This window comes from Mastigoproctus giganteus, chromosome 8 (genome assembly GCF_048544385.1).
Source record: "Mastigoproctus giganteus isolate SK-2022 chromosome 8, ASM4854438v1, whole genome shotgun sequence".
Classification (NCBI taxonomy): domain Eukaryota; kingdom Metazoa; phylum Arthropoda; class Arachnida; order Uropygi; family Thelyphonidae; genus Mastigoproctus; species Mastigoproctus giganteus.
The window spans coordinates 53,879,911-53,894,953 of NC_143582.1; the positions used below are offsets into that span (position 1 = coordinate 53,879,911).

The 15,043-nt window shown below is 36.5% G+C and overlaps 1 protein-coding gene across 1 annotated transcript in view; it reads right to left on the bottom strand.

Moving 5' to 3' along the window:
* LOC150081532 (midasin) overlaps positions 1–15,043 on the bottom strand; it is a 1,449,634-nt gene that overhangs the window by 1,228,595 nt on the left and 205,996 nt on the right. The window contains exons 14-15 of the mRNA XM_090380238.1: positions 6,681–6,741; positions 5,275–5,389 (exon numbers count right to left, since the gene is read on the bottom strand). Coding sequence (XP_090236364.1) covers positions 5,275–5,389; positions 6,681–6,741 — 176 coding nt within the window. The remainder of the gene's footprint in view (positions 1–5,274; positions 5,390–6,680; positions 6,742–15,043) is intronic.

A 15,043-nucleotide genomic window follows, 5' to 3' on the forward strand; every position in this document is an offset into this window, starting at 1 on the left:
TAAACAAACATCTTTTCCTGTCTTTCTTTCATGTACTACCTGCTAGAAACAAGAAAAAATCATCACTGCATTTTCATAAATACATTGTGTAGCCATTATAAAAACCTTTCATATCAGGTATTTCCATTATTTTTGTCCACCTCCCTGTTACAGTTCTGTATAACTCACTCACCATGTTTGCAAACATGTGCAAAAGTTCAACCAATCACAATTTAATCTGTAATATAGTCCCCAAATGGGCTGATGCCTAATATATTTATAGAATGTCCATTGTTTGCCAAGTGTAACTGATTTTTTTTTTTTTTTTCTGAAGTTAATTTGGGAAAAATAGGGTGGGAGGCATCAACGTCTTTGGCATCAACCTCTTCATATGATTCGTCTTTTTCAAACCCTTCCAATCCTTTTATGTGCTGTGGGCATATTTTCTTCCATGTGCCACTTACACAACTTTTAGTAATTTCTACCAAAGCCTTATTAATGTTTAAGATGGAGTGGTAAATATTGTAAGATTTCCAAAAGTCTCTTAACATAAACTTTTTCTCAGCGTCTACTGCAGTCAATGCCTGAGCAAATGGGTGTAAGCAGTATGCTTTTAAATTCAAAATAACACACTGATCCATAGGTTAGACGAATGAAGTCGTGTTTGGCGGTAAAAATGACTCTCAATTTTGAATTGAAATCATCTAGATGCATAGAATGTCCAGGAGCATTATCTAATACGGTGGATTCCGGTTATTTGGGCCACCGGTTAATCGGGGCAGCCATTTATTTGGGGCAAATCTTAAAAAACAGAACCCAATCGAGAAAATAGCCAGGGTTTACTTCGCTTAACGGGGCAGGAGAATGCAGCACTGAAGATTACCCTATGATTGTCTCCGACCAAACTATGTAGTTTGGTCGGATTTCTGGAGGTCACAACATAAAATAATAAAAACAATTAGCAGCCACCTGTTTATTGGGCTTTTCTGTTAGTGGAATCTATCATAAATGGATAGTAAACTCGATCTTATTGAATTTGCGATAATATCGACAGCTGGAATTATGGGTTATTATGGTGAAATATGTTTACACTTTCCATGGAATCTTCAATCATACAAAAAAATTAATTTTCAGATCTTCTCTTCATTCCTTTTTAAAGCTTTGTAACTCGTTACTCCGTTCTCACTTGCACATATTGTGTTACTTGCAATTTACTTTGCTGTTTAATAGAATTAAAATTTAATTCACAAACGTGATCACAATGACCGGCGCTTATTACACACATCGTATAGTGAATGGTACTTTACAATGGTGACTCCGTCGTAACGTGATTTGATTGTACAGTGAACCAATTGTAAAGGGGGGGGGGTTTACATTGTGTTTTTAACTATTTACATGAAACTTCGGATAATTGGGGCAGCCGCTTAATCAGGCCAAAATGCACTAGTCCCGATGTGTCCCAAATAACCGGAATCAACTGTAGAAGCAAAATCTTGAAAGGAACACCATTGTCTTTACAATATTTTTCAACCTCGGGAATGAAGCAGCATTTAAACCAATCCTCAAAGAGAGATATTGTTATTCATGCTCTCTGGTTCGATCGGAAATGAACGGGCAGGACGGCTTTATTGATGCCCTTAAATGCACAAAGATTTCCATAATGGTACACAAACAGTGATTTTAATCTGTAATCTCCAGCTGCATTAACCCCAGGCAAGAGCATGGCCCTATCTTTTGACACCTTGAAACCTGGCATTGTATTTTCTCTCTTTGGCAATGTATGTTCGATCCGGCATTTTTTTCCAATTCAGAACAGTCTCATCAATATTAAAAATTTGCTGCATTGAATAGTCACCTTCATCAATATTTTTTTCCAACACATCACAAAATTTCTCTGCAGCTGCAAAATCGACACTGCCGACTTCACCGCATACTTTGACATGGAAACCAGCGCGATGCTTGAACCCATTAAGCCACCCGTATCCATAATATCTTTACAAATACTTGTTGCTTTTGCTTGAATGGTCATTAAACACAGAGGCACTCGCTTCTGAATCTGATTTTCGATCCATATTATTGACAGCTGTTCCATCTTTGATATAGCACCTAAACGCTGTTTTGTGATCATGTTGATCTTAAGTGTGTTGATCCTTTGACATGTTCTTTTATACGCGTACTGTTCTTTAAAATTGTATTCACTGTTGAAACAGTGAGACCTAATTCCCTTGCAATAGATGACAAATTTTTTCCTTTAATTAAACATCTTCATTTCTAAATGAATTTTGTTTTGTTTCCTAGCACAACCACCACTTGCACTTTTTGTTGGTCACTTTCCCTTCATCATTGTAATAAGTAAATAGGAATAAAGAGAAGTTTCTGAAAATTTGTTTTTTTCTATGATTGAGGATTTCAGTGAAGAGGAACACATTTCACCATAATAGTGTAAAAACCCACACAATTGCAGTTATTGGTATTATCATAAATGCAATAAGATTGAGTTTACTACCAGTTTATAATTAGATACACTAAAAGAAAAGCCCAATAAACCGGAAAGCGCAAATTGTTTTATTGTTTTTTGGTCGTGACCTACAGAAATGTGCTTTAGAAAAATATCAGAGTCATTCAAAATTGATTCTTATAACGGGAGCATATGATAACGATGAAAGGATAGTGCAATTTCCATTATAAATATGACCTTTTAGAGAGATAAACAGCCTAGTTATATAGTGAAAATTTCAACTTCCGAGGACGTACAAATTTACAAAAAAAGAAACACACAATGTGTTATTGGGTTCACATTATGATATTTTCATGATACCTCCATTTTTTCCTACGGGATGCAAAATACGTTTCCACGATTTTTTAAGTATGCACCAGCCAGCAAAAACTCACATAAAGTCGAATTTCTATAAATTGAGTATTACATATGTCAGGGAGTTCCCGTAAGGAGACAGATCTATTCACCACCAGAAAATAAGAAATTTCAAATTATGACTAGTACTTTACAGGTTAATCTAGCAGTTGTGAGACTGAATTGCAAGTTCTTTGTTTTAGGATAAATATGCTCTGCATCTTGTCAAGGATTGGCCCAGCTTTAGAAAAAATGCAGTATGATGGACTCTTAATATAGGCTAATCTACTGCCAAAATTTATCTGTTTGAACTTCATTAGGGGCAAGATCTGTCATTTATAATCAATTTAACATACATATCAAAGTTAAGTATGTAAAAAAATTTCAAGCATTTAATTTTCATAGTTTAATTATCAGCTGGCTGCTTTGGAGGTTGGCATTACATAAATATATCCATGGATTTGTTTCAGTCACTATCCTTATTGAGAGTCAGAATGAGAGTTTCCATCAAAGCTAAGTAAGCTGCATGCACGGTTCCCCTGATTTTGGACAAATTCTCACAGTAGAGAGGGATGATTTCTTCATCCCTCTCTGCTGTGCTCAGTGTTTGCTTAGTGATCATACCAGCTTGCTCTCTACTTTTAGCAATATTATTTTGTATCTGTAACAGCTGTCAAAAATATGGCTGAAAAAGATTATGGAAAAAATGTATCCGGGTAAGTGCGAAAAAGAGAATAAAAATTTGAGTAAAAATCATGCAAGGACAAAATTTCTGAATTGGTTTGGGAGCAGCAAATACAGCATAAACATTAAAAAAAACCATAGAAGTGAAATATTCTATAGAAAGAATCACGCTGATGGTGCCAATAAAATTCATAAATGATATATCAGTCAAGAATCTCTGGATTGCTGGAGTTACAAATTTTCTGTTTGATGCAATTAAAAAATGGAGAGAATGCTGGTCACTTAGACTGAGCATCAGAACCAACAGAATGTGATATATCTGGAGTGATCAATCAAAGAGGGCAAAGAACGTGAACATTAAAAAAAAACTGAAAAGGAAATGTGTTTTGCTTATGATTTCTGCAATTTCCTTTTCATTTACACTTTTCATTAAAATTACACAAGTGTAACTTTAAATATTCACAGCTCTATAACTCTTGAGAATGGGATAGATGGTCTTATTTTTTGGACTCTAAATCATCTAATTATCATTTTGCTATCATTCTGAGAAAGATGCTATACATCACTGATCATAAGATTTTTTTGACTAACATGAATTAAATTTTAAATTTTTTTGTGAAAATAAAAAGAAAACAAAATCGGCAGCCTTATTATTTTATAGAATGTGAGATCATCAAATAATCAATATGATGGGTCACAAAGCTGTTGACAGCAGATCAAAAATCTACTATCAACAGCTTTGTTCACTTGACTTGATAACAAAAGTTCTCAAGTGAAGATTTGCATCGTTTTCAAGCAGATCCTGCTAATTTCCTTGAAAGGTTTGTGACCATGGATGAGATGCAGGTCCATCACTTTCAGTCAGACAAAGGAACAATCCCAACAGTGAAAAACAAAGCCCTTCACCCATTCTATAGAAAATCAAGTTGATTCCTTCTGCTGGCAACATGACGGCATCTGTTTTTTGGGATGCTAGAGTGGTGCTAGTGGATTACCTTCCGAAAGGCCAGATGGTCACATGGGCATATTATGCAGACCTTGTGATATGTTTGCATGAAAAAATCAAAGACAAACAGCAAACACTGAAATCAAAAAGGAAAACTTAAAAAAAAAAAAAAAAAAAGGAGTCTTGTTCCACCAGGATAATGTGCCTGCTCACAAGACTGTCACTGCCATGGATGCACTGCATAAGTGAGGCTCTGAAATCTTGGACCATCCCCCATATTCACAAGATCTAGCACCATTAGACTCTCACCTATTTCCTAATTTGAAAAAATTACCTGGAGGGCATACCTTTTCCCACCAAAAGTGTCATCATTGTTGCAATGGATGCATCTCTGGAGGCCAAGAGAAAACTTTCTTTGCAGCATCAATATCAAAAGTGCATTATTCCAAAGGGATCTATGTTGGAAAATAACACATTACCAGATTCTTCAAATAAATCTTTCACACTCAGGCCACAACCTTTACAACTGCCCCCTGTATGTACAATTTAGCCAGGTATTTACGTACTAACTTTAGTTAAGATGTTTAAAATCCCATGCCCCAACTTTCCTCTAACTCATTAAGACCAACTAACAGATCCCATAACTGAAAATAAAATGAATAGGAAATTTTTCTTTACATACCTATCAAATTATAAATGTAAAAAAATAAATAAATAAGATAAGATAAAATAAGATAAAAGTAAATAAATAATAAATAAAAATTAATACTTTTATTATAAAAAAAAAAACTTATTTTATTAAATAATATCATACCAAAATGTGATGTAGAAATTTGGCATTCTGCTGTTGGGAAAAAGTCAAGCGGAAAACATCTTCATATTCTTGTCTTAATGGAGCTATAATCATTTTTATGTCAGCTGGTTTGTAACTACAATAGGGGGAAAAAAAAAAAAAAAAAAACCTCAGTGCAAATATACAAAATTTTATTGAATCAAAAAAGATCTCACTTATATTTATATATTTATTTTAGAGCCTTTTTAAATATTATTAAACTATGACAAATATTCACCTTTCACCTCTATACAAAGTTATTGTTATTGTTATTGTTATTTGGTTTTTTTTTAGGAGCATTAGCAACTAAGGCCATATTGCTCCGGGGATATGCGGTGGTCATCCTTGACCTTTCCGCATCCTCCGTATTTGGTGGTGATGGGTTTGAACCTCGGTCTAATCAAGAAGCGTGTGCTACGCACTGCTGCTCCTTCCCACCTGGCTATGGAGGCGCCACAAAGTTATTATTTACATCAAAGATAAGCATGTTTTTGTCAATAAATCTTTAATCAAATGGGCTGAACTCCACCTTAATTGACTTTGAATTAATCTACATTTTTCACATTTACTTTTAGAAGTGTTCACAGCCACCTCTGTAGCCAGGTGGGCAGGAGCAGCAGTGCATAGCACACGCTTCTTGATTAGACAGGGGTTCAAGCCAGTGACCACCAAATAAGGAGGATGAGAAAAGGTCAGAGAATGGCCACCGCATATCCCCCAGAGCAATATGGCCTTAGTTGCTAATGCTCCTAAAAACCAGAAACAACAAGTGTTCACACAGGCAGCCATAGAAGAAATAACTTATGAGTGTTACAGCTGATAATCTGGAAGTATAAACAGCTACACCATCCTACCCAACCTCATGATCTGGAGTGCTGATCCAAGGAATTTCTGAGGCTTGTATAACAAATGCTAAGAACATCCATCCTTTTGCCAGAATATGCTGCTAGTGTCTATTTCTAGAGGAAATGGCAAACTTGGTTTCCCCCACTACGTAATACAATAGAATCTCTTTATAGCGACCCTCTTTTTAATGTCCCACTCATTATAACGTCCTATTTGGTTGGTCTAATCAATATAATGCCCTTCTCACATAACGAGCATTTTCTCATTCTCTTTGGGGGGGGGGTTGTTATACAGAGCTTCAATTGTAATAATAAAAAGAATATGACATCATTTTTCATGTTTATTCAAATCACAGAAAATAGCATTTTTTAAAAACCTGTATTTGATGAAGAAAAAGGAATGTGTACATGAATTACTAATTAATCACACACATAATTAGTCAGACACCAAAATCACTCCAGGTTAGGTACTGTAATTATTAAATTAACTGAAAAGTATAAAACAAAAAAGGAAAGAAGTGTAAATAAAAACAGCAAACTTACCCTCCCAACAAATCTGTAGTATCACTTTGCTGATTCATATTTATAACTGTCAATTTATGTCCTTAAAAAAAATGGAAATTTAACATAAATATATCATTACAATGTTTACAGTAATATCTATGTGATACTATTACTGGCTAATGTTCAATCTAATTATTTTGAAGTTCTGCACAGTTCACTAAACTGTCATAAACTATATATATATATATATATAAAAAGGTAAATTTAACCAAATAGTGGAGTCAGTTTCTGTAGGGGATGAAAAGTGTAATGAACTAATACTGTTTTTCTAAAACAAAATAACAACGGCAGAGATCAAACAGCAAACAGTCAAAAATAATGATAAAAGGGAAAAAAAGTGAAGAGAATTACCAAATATTTCAAAAGTCATGACTGCAGTTTTCATCAAAGCCATGAAAATGGTTTGACTGTGTGCTAAGGTGTAAATAATAAATATTTTTGTATTTTGGATATATTTCTATCCACACAGGGATCAGGATACGAATGCACAGGAATGTAGTTCCCATTCATCATTCACACTTAATTGTCTTCTGTTTTGTTACCTTGGAGACTGTTCATTTCATAAAAATTTTCCATTTTGAGACTATGGCAAGCATTCATTTGAAAAATTTTCTATTTTAATGTTCCAACCCATTTTAAAATGAAGGAAACTTTTTTTGAAAATATTGGATCCATCCATTATTATTTAATTTGTTAATAGCAAAATTAATAAAAAATGTTAATAAATTCCAAACACGTGTAAATGGTATAAACAACAACCAACTGAATGCTTCATTGCATGGTCCTTTACCACCCGCATCCACGAGTGGCTATTTTGAGGGCAGGAAGCTTTATTATCTCTGACTGGCTATGATAAGGATGCGGTAATTGCTAATTGGCTCAGATTGTCCTTGATCATCGTACTGTACTATGTATCATGTACATGATACATAGTACAGTATGATGCCGATAAATTTTGTCTGATAATTTTAAACTTTCAATTTATAAAAAATTTCAAAAATAAATAAATAGAAATGGCCTTGTTGTTAGTGATTGGTGCTATTGTGAATCGGCACAAATCAGACCAGTTCCAAACGAGGGCTACCTATACTGACATTTGGTAAAAACGTGCTTGCAGGTTAAAATAGTTTGTTTATTTATTATTTGGTTTTTAGGAGCATTAGCAACCAAGGCCATATTGCTCTGGGATATGCGGTGGTCATTCCCTGACCTTTCTGCATCCTCCGTATTTGGTGGTGACCGGCTTGAACCCCGGTCTAATCAAGAAGCGTGTGCTACGCACTGCTGCTCCTTCCCACCTGGCTACAGAGGTGCCCTGTTAAAATAGTATCACACAGCTCACACGCAGGAGGGTCATCAGTTCTGCAAAGTTTAGCCAGAACTTCCTCTTTACAATTCCTGCACAGACTAGACTGCCATAGTTCAATTAGAGCTTTAATCTCATATAATTTGTTTGAAGCCTGCCCATGCCATGAATACTGCCATTGGGAAACCAGTTTCTTTTGTATTACTTGCTGGCATTCTGTACAAAGGACTAAAAGGCAATACTCACTCATTGCTGAGCTGGGCAAAATATCAATCAATTTCCCCTGATTCAAAAATTCCGGGGATCCAGCAGAAACAAATATCAAAATCAGATTACAAAATATGAAAGAGTCTCTGTTGTATCTGGGATGGGAGTAGATGAGGATTACACCTCATTGATGGAAAGACCTGCAATAAACTGAGAGAATCAGTATACATTTAACATTTTTGGTGGTGGTGGTGGTGGTGGTGGTGGTGGTGGGTTTGTATGTGATCCAAGGCTATCTCTATAGCATGCAACTCTGCAATAAATATACTGCATTCCAGAGGCATCATATCATATGCAAAGAGAGTGGCAGATCCCACAGACAATTTTGCAACAGTGCAGACTGACAAGAAGTCACAATATTCAGCTCTGTATGCTGAGTTAGAGATGCAGGTAGACGGAAGATGGAATGACCATCTTCCCTAGTTGTTAAAAAAGTAGCAGCCTGGAATCTTCAAACAGGACTCTAGGGTTGGGAATATTCATATTCACAATAACTGTACAATCCTATACCAATCATTATTAAATAAATAAATAAATAGCAGTGTTGTATTGAAATAATAATGATACAAATAAAATGAAATAAACAGAATGATATATTTACACTGGATAAAACTGATAAAAATGTAACTGTCTGAACAATGCAATATGGAATTTTTAAAACAATAAAATAAATTACAATAACAATGAATATAAAACACAGGATAATAAAACTGATAAAAGTGCTAAAATACCGAAGCTTTCACAAGCATCCGCCTCCTTTTTCATGAGTTTTTGCAGTTGTTTTCAATTACCCTTGTGTTGTATGACTGGGAAAACATGTAAAAGCCATCAACACAGAGGGAATAGCACTGTTCACAGGTAGAGTTGTTCAGTAATGGAATTCACTATAATGACAAAAAGTGTACAGTCAGTCCTCGTATAACACGTGTTTGCATTACACGAATTCGATCATACACGATTTATAAATAGGGGAACGTTATCTTATATAACACGAACCGAATTCGCTTATACACGATTCGCCTTTGTGTTTACAAGAAATGGCAGTCGAACGCGGAATCACCCCAACTGAACGCAACACGATAGGAACGAAGAAGATTCTGAAAATGTATTTATGTGTTTTATATCAGTGAAGGAGAAACACATTTCACCATAATAACGTAAAAACCAACACAATTCCAGCTATCGATATAATCATAAATGCAATTAGATGGAGTTTACTACCAGTTTATAACAGATTCCACTAGCAGAAACGCAACTGGAAATTGTTTTTATTGTTTTATGGTAGTAACCCCCAGAAATGTGCTTTAGTAAAATGTGAGGTGTTAATAGTGTATCTCGGCCTTTACGGTGTTGTTTATTCAGTTGCTACACGCGCGCAGCTTTGTTTCTGTGTATCAAGCGTGCCACCTCGTTTGTAATTGTGCTTTATTCCCCAAAAATTAGTAAAATACTTAAAAGGTGTGAAAAGGAAGCGTCCTGGCTAAGACACTGCAGATTCAGAGAGAAAAAAAAAGAAGCAATATCGATAAACAGAGGCGGACTGGGTCAAAAATTCTTACCCGGGAAAATTTGTAGTGGCCTCATACTACGGTTTATGGCCAAAATCACACCGGCCTCCGGCCCACCGTGGTTTCCCCCATAAGGCTTATGGCCAGTCCGCTTCTGTCGATAGAGAAAAAATATGAAATTGTGAAACGCTTTGAGCGAAATGAAAGACCATGTGATATTGCACGTGCTACAGACCTAAATGAGGCAACGCGGAGAATTATAAAGAATGCAGAGAAAATAAAAAAAACTTTTATAGAGGGAACAACTCAAAGTGTAATTAAAATCCATCAGATTAAGACACGAAGAGATGGAAGGGCTGTCATCTCTTTGGATAGAAAATCAAACAAAAAGCAAGCTTGCTTACGATAGAAGCAAAAGCATTAGCAATATTTTATTACGACTTACGTATTATAATTACGTATTATAAAATACGTAAGTATTTTATTACGACTATTTTATTTAATATAATAAATTTTTTACGAATAAAATACGTATTTTATCCGTAAAAAATACTTTTTTAGTATTAAAAAATACTAAAAATACTTTATTATAATATAATATTATTTTTATTACGTATTTTAATCGTTATAAAATACTTACGTATTTTATAACGATTAAAATTACCCGATTATTTATTGTGTTTGGTAATGTTTTGGTTCCAAATGTGTGTTCAATCTTGGTGGTCGACACCTAACCCTACTTTTCCCATAGGGCCTGTTGTTTATATTGCACGATTTTGCATTGCACGAGGATTTCTAGGAACGCAACTATCGTGCTATACGAGGACAGACTGTACCACTTAAAATTGATCCTTCAGATACTCCCTCCTCTTGGCAAAAGGGCTGAGGATCCACCCTCTCTCTCACAGCTCTACACAAACTTGGAAAGACCAATGGAATAAAACTTTTAATAAAAACAGGGAGATGTGACCTCAAAGACCAAAACTATAGAGGTCTTTTAAAATACCAAATATCCAAACCATGTCATTTTTCCAATTGAAGTACACAGACAGCAGGCACTCTTGTTTTAGAAAAGCATCTCTGACAGGTGTTTCCAATCTATTAACTGGTCCAAAGTGGACCTCCGCCTTTGAAAGTTGCACTGTGTGTTGCAGATGACACAATTTGCTCCAGAATACCACATAAGGCAAGCACTGAACATTCCTACTGCAAGATTTTGCACATATAGCTAGTCAGAGCAGCAACAGAGCCACAGCTGGAACTTTAGGATAATCCTTTTGTGTTGTTTTCAAAACTGATAAAACTGAAATTTTTGGATAAGGCGTACATGTGGTAAGAATATACCCAGATCTGTTGTCTCTACCGTTCTCCCAACTCCACTAATCACTTGGAGCTCTTTGACTTCCTCTCTTTGCAACTTGACTTTCTCCAGTCCAACTTTCCTAACAATGAGGTAATTTTCCTTGGTGATTTTAACGTTCACAACTCCAGCTGGCTTCCATTTTCTAGTCACACCGACCCAGCAGGTCGAGATGCCGAGGCTTTTGCAATTACTAATGACCTAGCACAGATTGTTCATTTACCTACAAGAATACCGGACAATCCTAATCATACAGCCAATACGCTTGATCTTTTTCTCACAAACAACCCTTCTAAGTACAAGGTTGAAGTGAGAGGTCCTTTAGGCACTTCAGATCACAACTTGGTGATTGTCTCTTCTCCAATGGAACCTTTATCTCATGGCTATTTACAACCTCGTATTGTTTGGCATTACAAGAATGCAAAATGGGATGACCTGCGAGACTTCTTTTCTTCTTTTCCTTGGTCTGATTACTGTTTCAAAACTTCTAATGTCAACGTTTGCTCAGATCGTGTCAGTGAAATTATTCTTGCAGGAATGGAATCCTTTATCCCACACTCCACTTTAAAATCTCGTCCTTTATGTAAACCTTGGTTTTCCAATAAATGTGCTAAGGCTGTCCAAGAGAAGAACGTTGCATATCGTAATTGGCTTGTTTCTAATTCTTCAGTTTCATTTTCTGCCTACACCAAAGCTCGCAACAATTGTAAAGCAGTTATTAATCAGTCCAAACTAGAGTTTGAACAGGCTAAGAGTAGAAAACTTGCTTCTTGCCCTAATGGTAGCCGAGCATTCTGGTCTCTTGCCAAAGCTATTGGCCGCAACTTTTGCCCATCTCTGCTCCCACCTCTGTCCAAACCAGATGGTTCTGTTGTCACTTCAGCCAAGGATAAAGCTGACCTGCTGGCATCCCATTTTTCTTCGAGCTCATGTATTAATGATCTTGGTAAAACACCTCCCACCATTCCTAACACACTCCATTCAATGCCTCCTGTGGTCTTCCGTCAAAAGGATATCAGAAGGATTTTGATGAATCTTGATGCTAAGAAAGCTCCAGGTCCTGATGGTATTTCTCCACTTGTTCTCAAAACCTGTGCTCCTGAACTTACTCCTATTCTTTGCCGCCTTTTTTCACTTTCTTATTCCAAAGGTGTTTTTCCTTCTGCTTGGAAATTTGCTCATATCCAGCCAGTTCCTAAAAAGGGTGACAAATCCCTCCCATCCAGTTATCGTCCCATTGCAATTACTTCTACTCTTTCTAAAGTAATGGAGAAATCAATTAACCGCCAACTCTTAAACTACCTAGAAACCTTCCGTCTGATCAACGATCGCCAGTATGGATTCCGTCAGTGTCAATCCACTGGTGATATTCTGGCTTATGTTACCCATTTATGGACTAATTCAATGGAAAGGTTCGGTGAAACACAAGTAGTTGCTCTTGACATCTCAAAGGCTTTTGATCGTGTTTGGCATAAAGGTCTTCTAAACAAGCTTCCATCTTATGGTTTGCCAACTGTTTTTAGTAATTGGTTATCCAGTTTTCTCTCTGATCGCTCACTGAGGGTGATGGTAGATGGCTCTCTGTCTTCTAACTTCTCCACTAATGCTGGTGTCCCCCAAGGTTCAGTTCTTTCCCCCACTCTTTTCCTCTTGTACATCAATGACCTTCTTCCATTGACTGGAAATCCTATCCATAGTTTTGCCGATGATAGCACATTGCATTCAACTTTCCATTTTGAGAAACCTCGTCCTGCTCAATCAGCTTCAAGTTCTCGAAAATCTGCTACCAATTCCTTAAATGCCGATCTTCAGGTAATTCTCCAGTGGGGCAAAGACAACTTAATTGATTTCAACCCTTCTAAAACTCAATCTTGTCTTATATCTCACAAAAAGTGTACCACTTAAAATTGATCCTTCAGATACTCCCTCCTCTTGGCAAAAGGGCTGAGGATCCACCCTCTCTCTCACAGCTCTACACAAACTTGGAAAGACCAATGGAATAAAACTTTTAATAAAAACAGGGAGATGTGACCTCAAAGACCAAAACTATAGAGGTCTTTTAAAATACCAAATATCCAAACCATGTCATTTTTCCAATTGAAGTACACAGACAGCAGGCACTCTTGTTTTAGAAAAGCATCTCTGACAGGTGTTTCCAATCTATTAACTGGTCCAAAGTGGACCTCCGCCTTTGAAAGTTGCACTGTGTGTTGCAGATGACACAATTTGCTCCAGAATACCACATAAGGCAAGCACTGAACATTCCTACTGCAAGATTTTGCACATATAGCTAGTCAGAGCAGCAACAGAGCTACAGCTGGAACTTTAGGATAATCCTTTTGATCAGCTTTGTCACCATTTTGATAAGATCCATTTAACTCTTCATTAGGAATTAAAGCAGTTTTTAACTCATCATAGTAAACAGCCATTATATGTGTGAAAATCCTTTGATATGAAGTAAATCATCTGTTTCTCGTTTTTCCCTTTCAGGACCAGAAACTCTGAGGAATGAATGATGTTAAAGAGATGTTAGAAAGTTCCCCAAGAGCACCAGCTAATGCAGGGTCAATGAAGGGTACATCTGTGTTTTCCCATCATTTTCAGGACTTTATTGCATACAACCTTAAACCTGGTGACAGAGGATGCAAAACAGATCCAAAAATCCTTCTGACTCTGGTGTTAAATATATGTGCTTTAGCCTATGTGCATTTAAAGACCAGAAGATTGGTTGGGGTCTGATTTTTTTTTCAGAATATCCCCCGTGCTTTGTTTTGTGACTTTTTGACTACTGGAAATCTTCCCCTGGATCTCCATGCCACTTTCCAGGGGTAAGGGATAGAAGAAACTATAAGTGGACTGGGGTATTTTTTGGGTTCTATTTACTGGAGAGACAACTATACACTATTGGATATGAGTTTATTATGGAAGTATTCAAGGGATGTATCCTGGAAGCTGCAAATGCATTTGTTACAGTGGAGAAATTCCTCAAAAAAAAAAAAAAAAAAAAAATGCCCAAATGGATAAGGAGACTAAAGGCTTAAATGAAGAAAATAAAAAAGCAACCAATATTCTGATATATCATCACAAGATACTGATCATATGAGTATTATAAACATACACTGAGTTGTCTTTGCATCAGAAATATTCCCTTGTGTAATAAATATCTGTCTTTGAGGAAGAATGGATTATCATCGAGATCTTTCCAAATTCAAATATGGAATTATTTTGTCATCAAGGATTGGGGATGCCAGTAATTCAAAAACAGCTAACAAGGTTAAGTGCTTCCACATTCTGTGGTGTACACATCTACCACAACTGACTCAACAGTGATCGAACAACTGGCCAAAAGTCACACGTGGGATGCATGTGTGGTTAACGCCCACAATGAGCATTGTATATCTTGTCTCATAACAAAGCACATTGGCCCAGCTAATCAGCCAGTATGTTGCATTGGGTGGTTAGATCGGCCAATAGCAAAACCAATATTCACGTGGACTATGCGACGGGCATTAGCTTGTAAAGACTATGGGAGTCAAGTAACCATGCTCACTGCAAGACAAAAGAAACCGAACCTTGTATGGCTATCTCAGTAGCAACATTGGACCACCGATATATGGAATTTTGTTGGTGTGATGAATCCCATTCCATGCTCTGTTGGGAACAGGATTAAAAAAAAAAAAAAAAACAGCATGAGGCCTGAATTCATTGTTGGTGTTATGGTTTGGGGATTGACATGCCCCAGGTCCTCTGATCTCCATTAATCAACAACCCGATGGAAATGGCCACCTTCATGATGAGAGTGTATCCAGACAACGCTGGTGTCCATCAGCCTATCAACAAGACATTATGCCATGCCACAAGGCATGACAGGTTTCAGGAACATGACAATGAATTTTCTGTT